Source organism: Tetranychus urticae, chromosome 1 (genome assembly GCF_039701765.1).
Source record: "Tetranychus urticae isolate SD_2017Ah chromosome 1, NJAU_TeUrti_SD_1.0, whole genome shotgun sequence".
NCBI lineage: Eukaryota > Metazoa > Arthropoda > Arachnida > Trombidiformes > Tetranychidae > Tetranychus > Tetranychus urticae.
This window is the reverse complement of record NC_142958.1, coordinates 29,607,281-29,620,658: the sequence shown is the minus strand read 5'-3', so window position 1 is coordinate 29,620,658 and position 13,378 is coordinate 29,607,281. Positions and strand designations below refer to the sequence as shown.

General features: G+C 33.4%; 4 protein-coding genes across 4 annotated transcripts; 2 read left to right on the top strand and 2 right to left on the bottom strand.

The window, feature by feature from the left end:
• Positions 1-1,536: 1,536 nt before the first annotated feature.
• LOC107361556 (cytochrome P450 2J4-like) lies at positions 1,537-3,269 on the bottom strand. The gene has a single exon (XM_015928394.3). It carries the CDS (start codon positions 3,107-3,109, stop codon positions 1,628-1,630), a length of 1,482 nt encoding a protein of 493 aa, XP_015783880.1. The 5' UTR covers positions 3,110-3,269; the 3' UTR covers positions 1,537-1,627.
• Positions 3,270-4,365: 1,096 nt separating this feature from the next.
• LOC107361557 (uncharacterized UDP-glucosyltransferase YojK-like) lies at positions 4,366-5,909 on the top strand. Its single transcript, NM_001323117.1, has 2 exons — positions 4,366-4,394; positions 4,631-5,909. The coding sequence occupies exons 1-2, from the start codon at positions 4,366-4,368 to the stop codon at positions 5,907-5,909; spliced, it is 1,308 nt and encodes a 435-aa protein (NP_001310046.1).
• A 2,368-nt stretch (positions 5,910-8,277) lies between these two features.
• Positions 8,278-9,829, top strand: LOC107362033 (sterol 3-beta-glucosyltransferase-like). The gene is made up of 2 exons (NM_001323122.1): positions 8,278-8,306; positions 8,551-9,829. Exons 1-2 carry the CDS (start codon positions 8,278-8,280, stop codon positions 9,827-9,829), a joined length of 1,308 nt encoding a protein of 435 aa, NP_001310051.1.
• A 1,232-nt stretch (positions 9,830-11,061) lies between these two features.
• LOC107362030 (cytochrome P450 2J4-like) lies at positions 11,062-12,516 on the bottom strand. The gene has a single exon (XM_025160714.2). It carries the CDS (start codon positions 12,371-12,373, stop codon positions 11,105-11,107), a length of 1,269 nt encoding a protein of 422 aa, XP_025016482.2. The 5' UTR covers positions 12,374-12,516; the 3' UTR covers positions 11,062-11,104.
• Between the last annotated feature and the right edge of the window lie 862 nt (positions 12,517-13,378).

The following is a 13,378-nucleotide window of genomic DNA, read 5'->3' as shown; positions in this document are numbered from 1 at the left end:
AATTGATTGTACAAGCGTTAGATACAGCTCGGATTGAAAGATTCAAAGAATCCACACAAGATAATTATGAGCGTTTAAAGCAAATTTTCATATATTATTCATTATATATTCAATTCACTGGCAACGTATCTTTACAAGGTTATCTATTCTTCATTTAATGAATGAAACTTAAAGGTGATAATTATATTCTTTGCTTTAGGTATACAACTGTTCACCGGACCCGAAAGCAACAGTTGGTGGTACTTCAACAGATTCTTGTTTTATTTGTATTTCAAATGTAATTGACACAGTTTGTTTCCCTTGTTTCCACGCTGGATGTAGACGTTGTTTAGTTCAGTGGTTGCGTAATTCATCATCTTTACCTTCATTGTCATCAATTTCAACTCTGTTAGCTGACCCTGTTATGGCTGTGGTGAGAAGAATTGAGGAAAACACCACGCAATTACTCAATCAAGTCTCAGTCAACACCACCAACATTTTAATCAACAGTAGAGACTTGGATGACCTTCACGAGATTACGGAAAGGATCCAAAATCGTCAGCGAGCTCAACATTTAAGAGTGGTGGAATTCATCTCCGGGGTTGAAAACCATATCACTGAAAGTTTAGATCATGAACTCGAAAGAATTCGCAATATCCAAAACAACCTTGCTAACAGTTTAGTTGATCAAAGCGAAAGGATTCTCAATGCTATGGCTGTCTTTGATAGAGCCAACAATTATTTCATTGAACAACTAAATAGATTAGTAGGGCATCCTAATATTTAATTCATTACTTTCAGAACCATGATTCCTGTCTATCAAGCCATTTCCATTCATTTTGCTTCCTTTTTGGATATTAAATATGTTTAATTATTCATTTAAAATCATGTTCCATTCATATTCCTTTGTTTGAAAATTTGGTTCCATTTGCTGGCATTATAGCGTTTAAGTTAAAGGCTAAAATTTGATTGGTAATAGAAAATTAACTCAAAAATAACCGTTGAAATAGTCAAGATATTGCCAACTACCTAAGATTGCAAAAGAGTCAAAAGATTACAAATAAGGTTAACCAAAAACTGCTAAAAAACCTGATAAGATTTGCTTTAGTTGGCGCCAAAAAAGATTAAGCAAAAAATTTCACCCTTTGACTAATTCTTTATTTCATGAGATTGTAAGTGCCTGGATGGGGAGAGGAAAACCGGAAGGTCCGGAAGTATGATAAAGTTTTCTTTTTTATACTACTGCCTAGAAACTTCCCCACACTCTGAAAATCTGTAACCGGAAAAATTTTAATTCTAATGACAACGGCTATTTCTCTGTTCTTCTTGGGATGGTTAATTTTTGTCTTGTCAGCTAAATGAAGTATTGACACTTGAGAATAAAGAAACTTCATACATGAAAGTTTATAATCATTATGAATCATTATTAATCATTTTTATAGGAATTTTAAACTCGGAAACTGTAAATTATGCTGGCTCATTTGTATTTTTCATGCTAACGGATCAGATTAGTTGTGATAATTCAGATAATCATTTAATAAAACTGAAAATCCAGGCTAGAGCTGAGTAATTCATTTATTCAAAAAGTACTTGTTAGTACTTTCAAACATGATAGGGGAGTCTGAATGATTAACTTTGGTTTATAAAATTAAAAGGAAATTTTTTCGAAGATTAAATCTGGCTTGTATTTTGGACGTCGAGTGAGACCATTGATTGCTTCAAATGATAATGGTTTGCCTGATTTGATTTTGAATCGTTGAAGTATACCAACTGTGTACAAAAATAGCTCCACATTAGCTAAGCCTTCACCTGGACAAGCTCTTTTACCAGCACTAAATGGGACTAAATATGGAGGCTTTATTACTTTGGTACCATTATCAGCAAGAAATCGATTTGGATCAAATTTATCAGGATTAGGCCAAAGTTTTGGATCATGATGGACGGACCAGAAATTGAACAGAACCAGACTATCTTTTGGAACATTAAAGGAACCAATCTTTGTGTCTTGAGAAGCTCTTCGTATAAGATTTGTAGCGACGATGGATTCAATACGTTGGACTTCATAAAGAAAAGCTAGAGTAAAAGGCATCTTTTGACGATCCGAGAAATCTGGTCTCTTTTCAGTTCCAATAGCTTCTTTTATTTCTGATCGAATCTTCTCTTGATATTGAGGATACTGGACGAGATACATAATGGTCCAAGTTAGAGTACTAGTGACTGTTTCTGAACCAGCAACAAAGAAAGTGATAACATTTCTTCTTAATACATTATCATTGAATATTTCATCTTTCCTTTTGGACTGGACATTTAAGTATCCATCAATATAGTCTTCAACTTCTGTCGAATCCACTTTATTTTTATGTTTCAAAACCTCTTTCGAGATGAATTCGTTTAAATGCATTTGAGCTTTTTGTATAATTTTAAGATTAGCTTTACCCAAAAAAATTAGAGGTTTAGTTAACCATGGTAAGTAGCTCGTTAATCCAGTGAATTGGAAAATGTTACAGAGTCTCGCGACAATTTGATCAGTTGTTACTTTTTCTGGATCATTATAATCAAATATGTGACCAAATAAAAGAGCTGAAATGTTATTAGAAACACTTGGCATTAGACGTTCAGGCAAGTCAATTACATTAGTTTCAAGTGAAGACAAAAATTGATGAATTTCCTCCGAGATCAAAGTTTCCATTTCTCGTTTACCCAAACCAACATTGCGCAAAACATGTAATGATAACCGTCTGTGTTCACGCCAAGCTTCACCCGACATTGAAATAACTGAAAGCGTGTTCTCTATTCCTGATATGAAACCTTTAACTGGACGAGCCAATAAAGCATCATTTGCGAAGGCGTCTTTAAGGTTATCCCAATCACAGACAACAAAAGTATCAAATTGACCCAACTTTAGACTGAAGACTGGTCCATACTTTTTGGATAGTTGATCGAATTGTATGTAACTGTGATGTTTCAAGAACGGGTAATAACCAAATATTGGAATTCCAAATGGTCCTGGTGGTAATGAATATAAGCGTTTCACAGATTGGTAAAGATATTTGATGATCCAAATAGTAGACAGACTCAAGAACAAGTAAATGACAGGCGATGGTTCACTAAAGTAATCAAGAAGCAACATTTTCGTAATTAGTCAGTTCACTTAATTAATGAAATCAGTTCACTCGTTTTACGGTTTAATATTAAACTGGTTCATCTGCATATGAACACGAAATATAATATAATAAATAACAGTGGCTATTTATATATTTTGATAACTGTCTTAGTACTATGCACTCAAATTATGAACTCTTATCAATGATTTGATAATCTTTAAGATTCTTGGTGCTTCGTACTAGAATTATGAAAAAAATATGTAAAATATGAATGACTGTTAATGGGTTAAAATTGATCGCAATTATCTCTTGAAATATCGAAGTCCAATAGTGAAATCAAAATGATGAGATAATCGTGATTGTAACTGCAGAATAATGAGTTTCATGAAAAAATCTTTCTCCCATTATTGAACGAAAGGCGATACAAGTTTTAACTTTGACCTCGATTTTCTTTAAAACGGTCAATCAGAGAAATTTCTAGCACTAATGGACTCAGTTTTTATGCTCCAACAAGCCCACAAAGTCCCTAAAAGTCAAAGCTTTCATCCATAGTCCTTTGAATAAAAACTAAAGCAAAAATTTGCAGATCCTAAAATAATTTCACATTTTCTCCTTGTATGAATTAATCAAATAATTCACTAAATCAAATCGCACCAGTGAGGCACTTTTCCTCGTGAGTTGAAATAGTGAATGCTAGCATTGCCATTGAGTGACTAAATTCATTGGGAATTGAGCAAATTTTAGCTTCAAAATGAAAAGATCATTTGACTCTAATTTATTTATTGTAGATCAATAAGACCATCCGATTCCAATTTGGTGATTCATGTAAACTAGAACTTCATTTATGATTCTACTTTCAATGTTTATGGCCTAGAATATGGCAAATGTTTAAAAACAAGTTTCTATTCAAATTAACGTATAAACTTGTTAGGCAGTTTTGGCCTTCCTCATTGTGTTTGTATTCAAAAACCTGATAAATGCAGTCAAATCGTGGTTCATCTTTATCTATTCAATTTCAACTTAATTTTCCCAACACTATTGCACTTAGCTTCATATCCAATGCACATATCCTGTGAGTACCACCATAAAGATAGAAACACTTGAAGGTTATCTGGATGGTGAATTTATTACTGAAAATCAATAAATTCAATTATAATTTGCAAATCGTTGAGCCTGGCAACATTTCTATAAGTTGCAATCGTTCAAGCTGTGAAAGTATACAAATTCAATTTTGACTTGAACCCAATGTAAATTGACGACTTTTAGTGCAAAACAACTCAACATGCGTTTCTTGGTCACAGCAATTGATGGGTAAGTAATTTATCGATACAAATTGCTTTGTTATTATATTTGTTACCATCGTTATTGTCTTGGAGAGATCAAGTTTTTATCCAATATTTTTATTGTTTGACTAAATACTAAATCAACTAAATGTAGCCGTAATTTATTAAAATATACATCAGAATTTCAAATAAATTAAAAAACACCCATTCGTTCGATAAATAATGGTGATTGCGACTAATGAATTTAATCTATTGTCTATTCAGCTTTGGACATATCAACGCAGCTTTAGGATTCGCTGAAGGTTTGAAAGCTGCTGGTCATGAGATTACCTTTGCTCATCGAGAAAAACACAAAAACTTGGCTGTTAAAAGAGGATTATCATTCATTCCGTTTGATGAAACATTAGTTGATGCAAATACTGAGGAAAATCTTTTCCAGTGGATAGATGCTGCTGGTGATAGATTTCGACAGGAACCGCTAAAACTATGCCATGACATGATCAACGATAGTTCAGAAGAAGCAGCAGCTAAGGCTTATTTTTTCATTGCATTAAATGGTGCCATGGATGCAATTGTTTCGGATAAAAACAACAAATTTGATGCAATTGTAGTTGATTATCCCACTCCATTCCCTTTTCTGTACAAACATTCAATTCCTTGGTTTCCATTAGCATCAATGGGCCCGTTAATTTTGTATCCATCTGGACCTCCGCCATTCTCTGGTTACTCAGTCCACAGCGATAAATCTAATTGGGACGAGTTCAGAAAGGCTTACCAACTAGCCTATGCAAAGATTACTGAGGCGCATAATGCAAACATAGAGGCTGCTGGTGTCAAAGGAGTTAAGTTCAACCCATCAGTATTCGTTGACAGCCCTCAGACAGTTGGATTTTATCATTATCCAGCTAACTTGGATTATACTGAATGTGGATCACGACGACCTAATTGGTATCGCGTTGATTCTTGGATCCGTCAGCCAGATCTGGATACAGAATTTGTTATCCCAGAGAAGTTACGTGATAAACCAGGAAAATTAATTTACTTTTCTTTAGGATCATTGGGATCGGCTGATTTAGTTGTCATGAAGAAGATAATCGCCATTCTAGCCAAATCTCCCCACAAATTTATCGTCTCTAAAGGACCTCGAGGTGATGCACTCGAATTGGCTGACAACATGTGGGGTGAAAATTATGTTAATCAAATTAAGGTTATTCAAGGTGTTGATCTGGTCATAACTCATGGAGGTAACAATACGTTTATGGAAACACTTTATTATGGTAAACCCATGATTGTCATTCCCTATTTTTACGATCAATATGATAATGCACAACGAGTTGTCGATAAAAAGATTGGGTTTCGGGTTAATCCATATGATATTGAGGAAGATTATCTTCTTAATTGTATTGAGAACATATTTAATGACAATGAAATGATAGATCGAGTTAAAGCTATTTCACACAACATGAGGAATTCAAATAGCTTGAATGAGGCCATCAAAATGATTGAAAAACAAACTGAACTAAATAAAAATAAAGCTCAATGAATGATATTTTTTAGTTCTAATTCTGATCGTAAAAGTTATTCAGGCCAAAAATGTACAATGGGTTACAAGATTTTGATACTTTTGACACAATAACGTCTCTGTTTATGGCAAATCTATTAATAAAGAAAGATCATCTCAAGATATTATTATCCATTATTATTATTAATATAATCCACGATTTATATAACCCCCTGCCATAAGAAATTGCTTTAGATAATAATGTTGCTAAAAAGACACAATTATAGACAAATATTACAACCACATAATGAATATTTTACCACATCATAAGATTTATGTGCGAATAAGCATTCACTTTTATAAAAAAGTATCAATCTACTAAAATATCATAAACAATACGACGCTATAACTTTTTTGCATGATCTTGATTCATCTAGAATTTCAATAAACCGTAGCTTATAAGAAAATTCAATTATTAGTTAAAGAATCGGGATTTTAGGTGATACCATTTTCGAAATATTGGTGTTTAAAGTTTTATGGTCAATAACGAAAATCAAGAGAACTATCGATAAATTGAGAAAATTAGAAACATTTTATGCTTGATCGTCATAAGTTACATCAGTAAAATGAGTTTTATGAAAAAATCTGGCTCCATAATTGCACAAAAGGCAATCGAAGTTTCAACTTTGACCTCGATTCTTTAGAAAACTGTCCATCTGATGACTTATTTAATAGTACTAATGGACTCAGTTTTCATGTCCCTACAAACTCACAAAGTTTCAACTCCTAACTCAAATGTTCGAGTCTTTGGCAGCACTCTTTGCATTTCATTTGCAAGTTTAACCAGAAAATTGGTTTATTTACCAAGAAATGGGTTAAGATGAGTTTGGTTTGTTAAACAAGTTGTTGCTCGTACATTAACAACTCAAAAATCATGACCAGAATGTGCTAATGTAAAGTTATTAAATTGAATGAAATTATTAATAAGCAAAGGATCAAATTGGTGAAAGAAAGATGACTGTAGGCGATGCCATTCTCGAAATATTTCGTCTCAAAGTTTTAAGGCAATGGCCAAAATCAAGAGAACTGGGCATAAATTGGAAAAAGTGTTTAACTCATGATGCATAATGGCGGTTTTAGTAAGTAGTAAGTATTATAATAGTAATTTTCAGCTCTTATGGTCACAGAAATCTGTCGATTTGAATGAAAATCGAACTTATCTGTTTTAAAGAAACAAAAAGTTTTATTTCATAGCATTTCTCATCAATACATTATCATTGAATAGTTCATCTCTCATTTTGGACTGGACATTTAAGTATCCATCAATATAGTCTTCAACTTCTGTCGAATCCACTTTATTTAGAGGTTTAGTTAACCATGGTAAGTAGCTCGTTATTCCAGTGAATTGGAAAATGTTACAGAGTCTCTGGACAATTTGATCAGTTGATACTTTTTCTGTTTGACCATATGTGACCAAATAAAAGAGCTGAAATGTTATTAGAAACACTTGGCATCAGACGTTCAGGCAAGTCAATTACATTAGTTTCAAGTGAAGACAAAAATTGATGCATTTCTTTAGAGACCATTGACTAAAATCAAGAGAACTGTTGATAAATCGAAAGTGTCTGACCCAAGCGGTTTATCGGTGGAAAATGAATCTCAGCTGTCTAACTCTGACGGTTTCTCTTGGTTTAACTTTGAATCGGAGCGCTGTTGTACGGAAAACGAAAACATTATTTACCGAAATAATTGCATTTTCTGGTTGGCTATTAGCAGCAGAATAATGAGTTTCATGAAAAAAAACTTCTTCAATAATTGCACAAAAGGCGATCAAAGTTTCAACTTAAAACTCGATTTTCTAGAAAACTGCTGATCAGAGAGTAGCACCGATATACTCAATTTTTCTGCTCCAATTTTTTCGACCCTCATAGTTTATTTACTGAAGATCAAGCAGACCCAATACCAATCCCGACTTCATTACTCCGACTTCCGACCCCGTTTTCAATGCTAATCGTCTAAAATATGGTAAATGTTTAAATTGAAATCTTAATTTAGAAACTTGTGTTTGTACTCAAAACCTTGATAAATGCAGTCAAATCGTAATTCATATTTAACATCACAATTCATTTTAAAATTAATTTTCCCAATACTTTGCACTGAGCTTCATATCCAATCCACATATCTAACAATGGGACATATCTGACATTGTGAGTACCAGGGTAAAGATAAAAACACTTGAGTGTTATCTCTATGGTGAATTGATTGCTGAAAATTAATAGATTCATTTATAATTTGCAAATCATTGAGCCTGCCAACATTTATCCAATCTCCGAAGCTGTAAAAGTACAAGGCTCGATTTTGACTTGAATAAATAGTGTAAATTGACGAGTTTAGTGCAAAACAACTCAACATGCGTTTCTTGGTCACAGCAATTGATGCGTAAGTAATTTATCGATACAAATTGCTTTGTTATTATATTTGTTACTATTGTCTTAAAGAAACCACAGTTTTTATCCAATAATTTTATTGTTGGCTGAATACTGAATCAACTGAATGAGATCGTAATTTATTATATACTTATCTTATAATTAAGAATTCTGATGTCTCTAAACACCCATTCGTGCGATGAAGAATAACGATGATTATAATTGAGACTAATGAATTGAATCTCTTGTCTATCCAGCTTTGGACATATCAATGCGGCATTAGGATTCGCTGAAGGTTTGAAGGCTGCTGGTCATGAGATTACCTTTGCTCATCGGGAAAAGCACAGAAACTTGGCCGACAAAAGAGGATTTTCATTCATTCCGTTTGACGATACATTAGTTGCTATTAATACTGAGGAGTTTCTTTTCCAGTGGATAGATGCTGCTGGTGATAAATTGAGACAGGAGCCACTAAAACTATGCCATGATATGATCAACGATGAGTCTGAAGAAACAGCAGCTCAGGCTTATTTTTTCATTGCATTAAATGGTGCCATGGATGCCATAGTTTCGGATAAAAACAACAAGTTTGATGCAATTGTAGTCGATTTACCAGCTCCATTCCCTTTTCTGTACAAACATTCAATTCCTTGGTTTCCATTAGCATCAATGAACCCATTGATTTTGTATCCAACTGGACCTCCGCCATTCTCTGGTTACTCAGTCAGTAGTGATCAATCTAACTGGGATGAGTACAGAGAGGCTTATCAACTAGCCCATGCAAAGCTTACTGAGGCAAATAATGCAAACCTAGAGGCTGCTGGTCTCAAAGATGTCAAGTTCAACCCAGCCATATTTGTTGACAACCCTCAATCCTTTGGATTTTATCATTACCCGGCTGAATTGGATTATACTGAATGTGGATCAAGACGACCTAATTGGTATCGTGTTGATGCTTGGGTCCGTCAACCAGATCTTGATACAGAATTTGTTATCCCACAGAAGTTACAAGATAAACCAGGAAGATTGATTTACTTTTCTTTGGGATCATTGGGATCGGCTGATTTAGTTGTCATGAAGAAGATAATCGCCATTCTAGCCAAATCTCCTCATAAATTTATCGTCTCTAAAGGACCACGAGGTGATGCACTCGAATTGGCTGACAACATGTGGGGTGAAAATTATGTTAACCAAATTAAAGTTATTCAAAGTGTTGATCTGGTCATAACTCATGGAGGTAACAATACGTTTATGGAAACACTTTATTATGGGAAACCCATGATTGTCATTCCTTATTTTTATGATCAATATGATAATGCACAACGAGTTGTCGATAAAAAGATTGGGTTTCGAGTTAATCCATATGATATTGATGAAGAATATCTTCTTAATTGTATTGAGAACATATTTAATGACAATGAAATGATAGATCGAGTTAAATCCATTTCACACAACATGAGGAATTCAAATAGCTTAAATGAAGCTATCAAAATGATAGAAAAACAAATTGAACAAAATAAAAATAAAGTTTTATAAATGATATTTTTCAATTCAAATTTCGATAGGAAAATTTATTCAGGCCAAACATAAATATGTATTCACAATATACTAACTATCTTAACTAGTATATAAGAATATTTCCAGTATTGCCTAGCTGGATAGCAAGTTTTGGTTGCAAAACTTTGGTACTTTTGACTCAACTCCATAGACAAATCTATTAATAAAGAAGGATAATCTTAAGATATTGTAATCCACGATTTATATAATCCCCTGTCATAAGAAATTGCTTCAGATAATAATGTGGTTGTTGCTGTAAAGACACAATTATACACAAATTTTACACACGCATAATGAATATTAGATTTGTGTTTGAATAAGCATTTACCTTGATAAATCAAGTATCAATCTAAAATACCATAAGTAATACGACGCTATAACTTTTTTGTATAGTCTTGCTTCATCTTGAATTTCAATAAACCATAGCTTATAAGAAAATCCAATTATTAGTTAAAGAATCGGGATTTTAGGTGATACCATGTTCGAAATATTGGTGTTTAAAGTTTTATGGTCAATAACGAAAATCAAGAGAACTATCGATAAATTGAGAAAATTAGAAACACTTTATGCTTGATCGTCATAAGTTACATCAGTAAAATGAGTTTTATGAAAAAATCTGGCTCCATAATTGCACAAAAGGCAATCGAAGTTTCAACTTTGACCTCGATTCTTTAGAAAACTGTCCATCTGATGACTTATTTAATAGTACTAATGGACTCAGTTTTCATGTCCCTACAAACTCACAAAGTTTCAACTCCTAACTCAAATGTTCAAGTCTCTGGCAGCACTCTTTGCATTTCATTTGCAAGTTTAACCAGAAAATTGGGTTAAGATGAGTCTGGTTTGTTGAAAAAGTTGTTGCTCGTACATTTACAACCTAAAAATCATGACCAGAATGCACTGATGGAAAGTTATTAAATTGAAGTAAATTACTAATTAACAAAAGATCAAATTGGTGAAAGAATGATGACTGTAGGCGATGCCATTCTCGAAATATTGCGTCTCAAAGTTTTAAGGCAATGGCCAAAATCAAGAGAATTGGGCATAAATTGAAAAAAGTGTTTAACTCATGATGCATAATGCGTTTTTAGGTACGAATAGTAAGTTTAAGCTCTCTAACTCTTATGGTCACAGAAATCTGTCGATTTAAATGAAAATCGAACTTATCTGTTTCAAGACTCAAGAAACAAAGAGTTTTATTTCGTGTAATAAATGTATTGTTAGAATACTAGTTTTATAGACTTAAATGGACATTTAGATTGAATTATTAGAAAGATATTTTTCGAAGATTAAATCTGGTTTGTATTTTAGACGTCGAGTAAGGCCGAAGTGTGCATCAAAGGACAATGGTTTGTCTGATTTGATTTTGAATCGTTGAAGTATACCAACTGTGTACAAAAATAGCTCCACATTAGCTAAACCTTCACCTGGACAAGCTCTTTTACCAGCACTAAATGGCACTAAATATGGAGGCTTTACTACTTTGGTACTATTTTCAGCAAGGAATCGATTGGGATTAAATTTATCAGGATTAGGCCACAGTTTGGGATCATGATGGACGGACCAGAAATTGAAAAAAACCAGACTATCTTTTGGAACATTATAAGGACCAATCTTTGTGTCTTGAGAAGCTCTTCTTATCAGGTTAAAAGCGACAACTGATTCAATACGCTGGACTTCATAAAGAAAGGCTTGAGTAAAAGGCATCCTTAGACGATCAGAGAAATCTGGTCTTTTTTCAGTTCCAATAACTTCTTGAATTTCTGAGCGAATCTTCTCTTGATATTGAGGATATTGGACGAGATACATAATTGCCCAAGTAAGAGTACTAGTGACCGTTTCTGATCCAGCAACGAAGAAACCAACAACATTTCGTCTTAATGTCATGTCCTTGAATAGGTTGTCTTTTCGTTTAGATTGTGCGTTAAGATATTCATCAATATAGTCTTCGATTTCTGTCGATTTCACTTTATTTTTATGCGCTAAAACCTCTTTCGAGATAAAAGCATGCATACGCTGATGTGTCTTGCTTATAACTTTAAGATTAGCTTTACCTAAAGCTATTAGCGGTTTAATTAACCATGGAAAGAAACTCAGTATTCCAGTTAATTGGAAAGATTCACTGAATCTCTGAACACCTTGGTCAATCATAATTTTATCAGGATCGTCATAATAAAAAATGCGACCAAATAAAAGAGCTGCAATGTTATTAGAAACACTAGGCATTAGACGTTGAGGCAAGTCATTTGCATCATCTTCAAGTGAAGACAAAAATTGATGAATTTCTTCCGAGATCAAAGTTTCCATTTCTCGTTTACCCAAACCAACATTTCGCAAAAAATTTAATGACAAGCGTCTATGTTCACGCCAAACATCACCAGACATTGCAATCACTGAAAGAGTTTCCTCTATTCCTGATATGAAGCCTTTAGCAGGACGAGCCAATAAAGCATCATTTGCGAAGGCATCTTTAAGGTTATCCCAATCACAGACAACAAAAGTATCATATTGACCCAACTTCATAATGAAGACGGGTCCATACTTTTTGGATAGTTGATCAAATTGTGATGTTTCAAGAACGGGTAATAACCAAAAATCGGAATTCCAAATGGTCCTGGAGGTAATACATATAAGCGTTTCACAGATTTGAAAATATATTTGATGATCCAAATAATGGACAGACTCAAAAACAAGTAAATGATAGGCGATGGTTCACTAAAGTAATCAAGAAGCAACATTTTCGTAATTAGTCAGTTCAATCAAAAATTATAATTTCTTTTGGGTTTGCGTTTAGAAAGAGAACATCAAAATCAAAGAGTATAGTAGAAGATACTGTTAGTAAATCTTGTTAATGTTGAACCATTGAATAGTCCACAGACTGTCTTTCCGCTTAAAATAGTTATTTAAGTATCCTTCAATGTAGTTTTCAACTTGTAACGAAGCTGATTTATTCTGATGTTTCGAAACCTCTTTCGAGATGAATTCGTTTAGGGGCATTTGAGCTTTTTGTATAACTTAAAGATTAGCTTTACCTAAAGAAATTATGGTTTAACCTTGGCAAAAAACTTGTTATTTTGAATAATTGGAATGATTCTGTGAATCTCTGAACACTTTGATCAATCATAATTTTGTCAGAATAGTTATTATCAAAAATGTGACCAAATAAAAGAATGGAAATGTTATTATTAATATAAACACTTGGCATTAGACCTTGTGCCAAGCCAATTGCATTATTTTCAAGTGATGACGCAAATGAATGAATTTCTTCAGAAATTAAGGTTTCCATTTCTATCAGTTGATAGCCATTGATAGTTAACCCAATAAAACATAGAATGGACTGACAATTGAAAAACATGCATAAAAAGATGAATAAGAGTCAATTGATTTGAATTGCCACCATACTCTGATGGGTAATTGATGGCAAATTATTCAAGTGCATAATAGTTTGCAGAAATCGAGTGATCTAACAAGATCTATTCATTAGAAGTCATGTAAATTTTAGAGCCAATTATAATCTTGTGCAGGAAA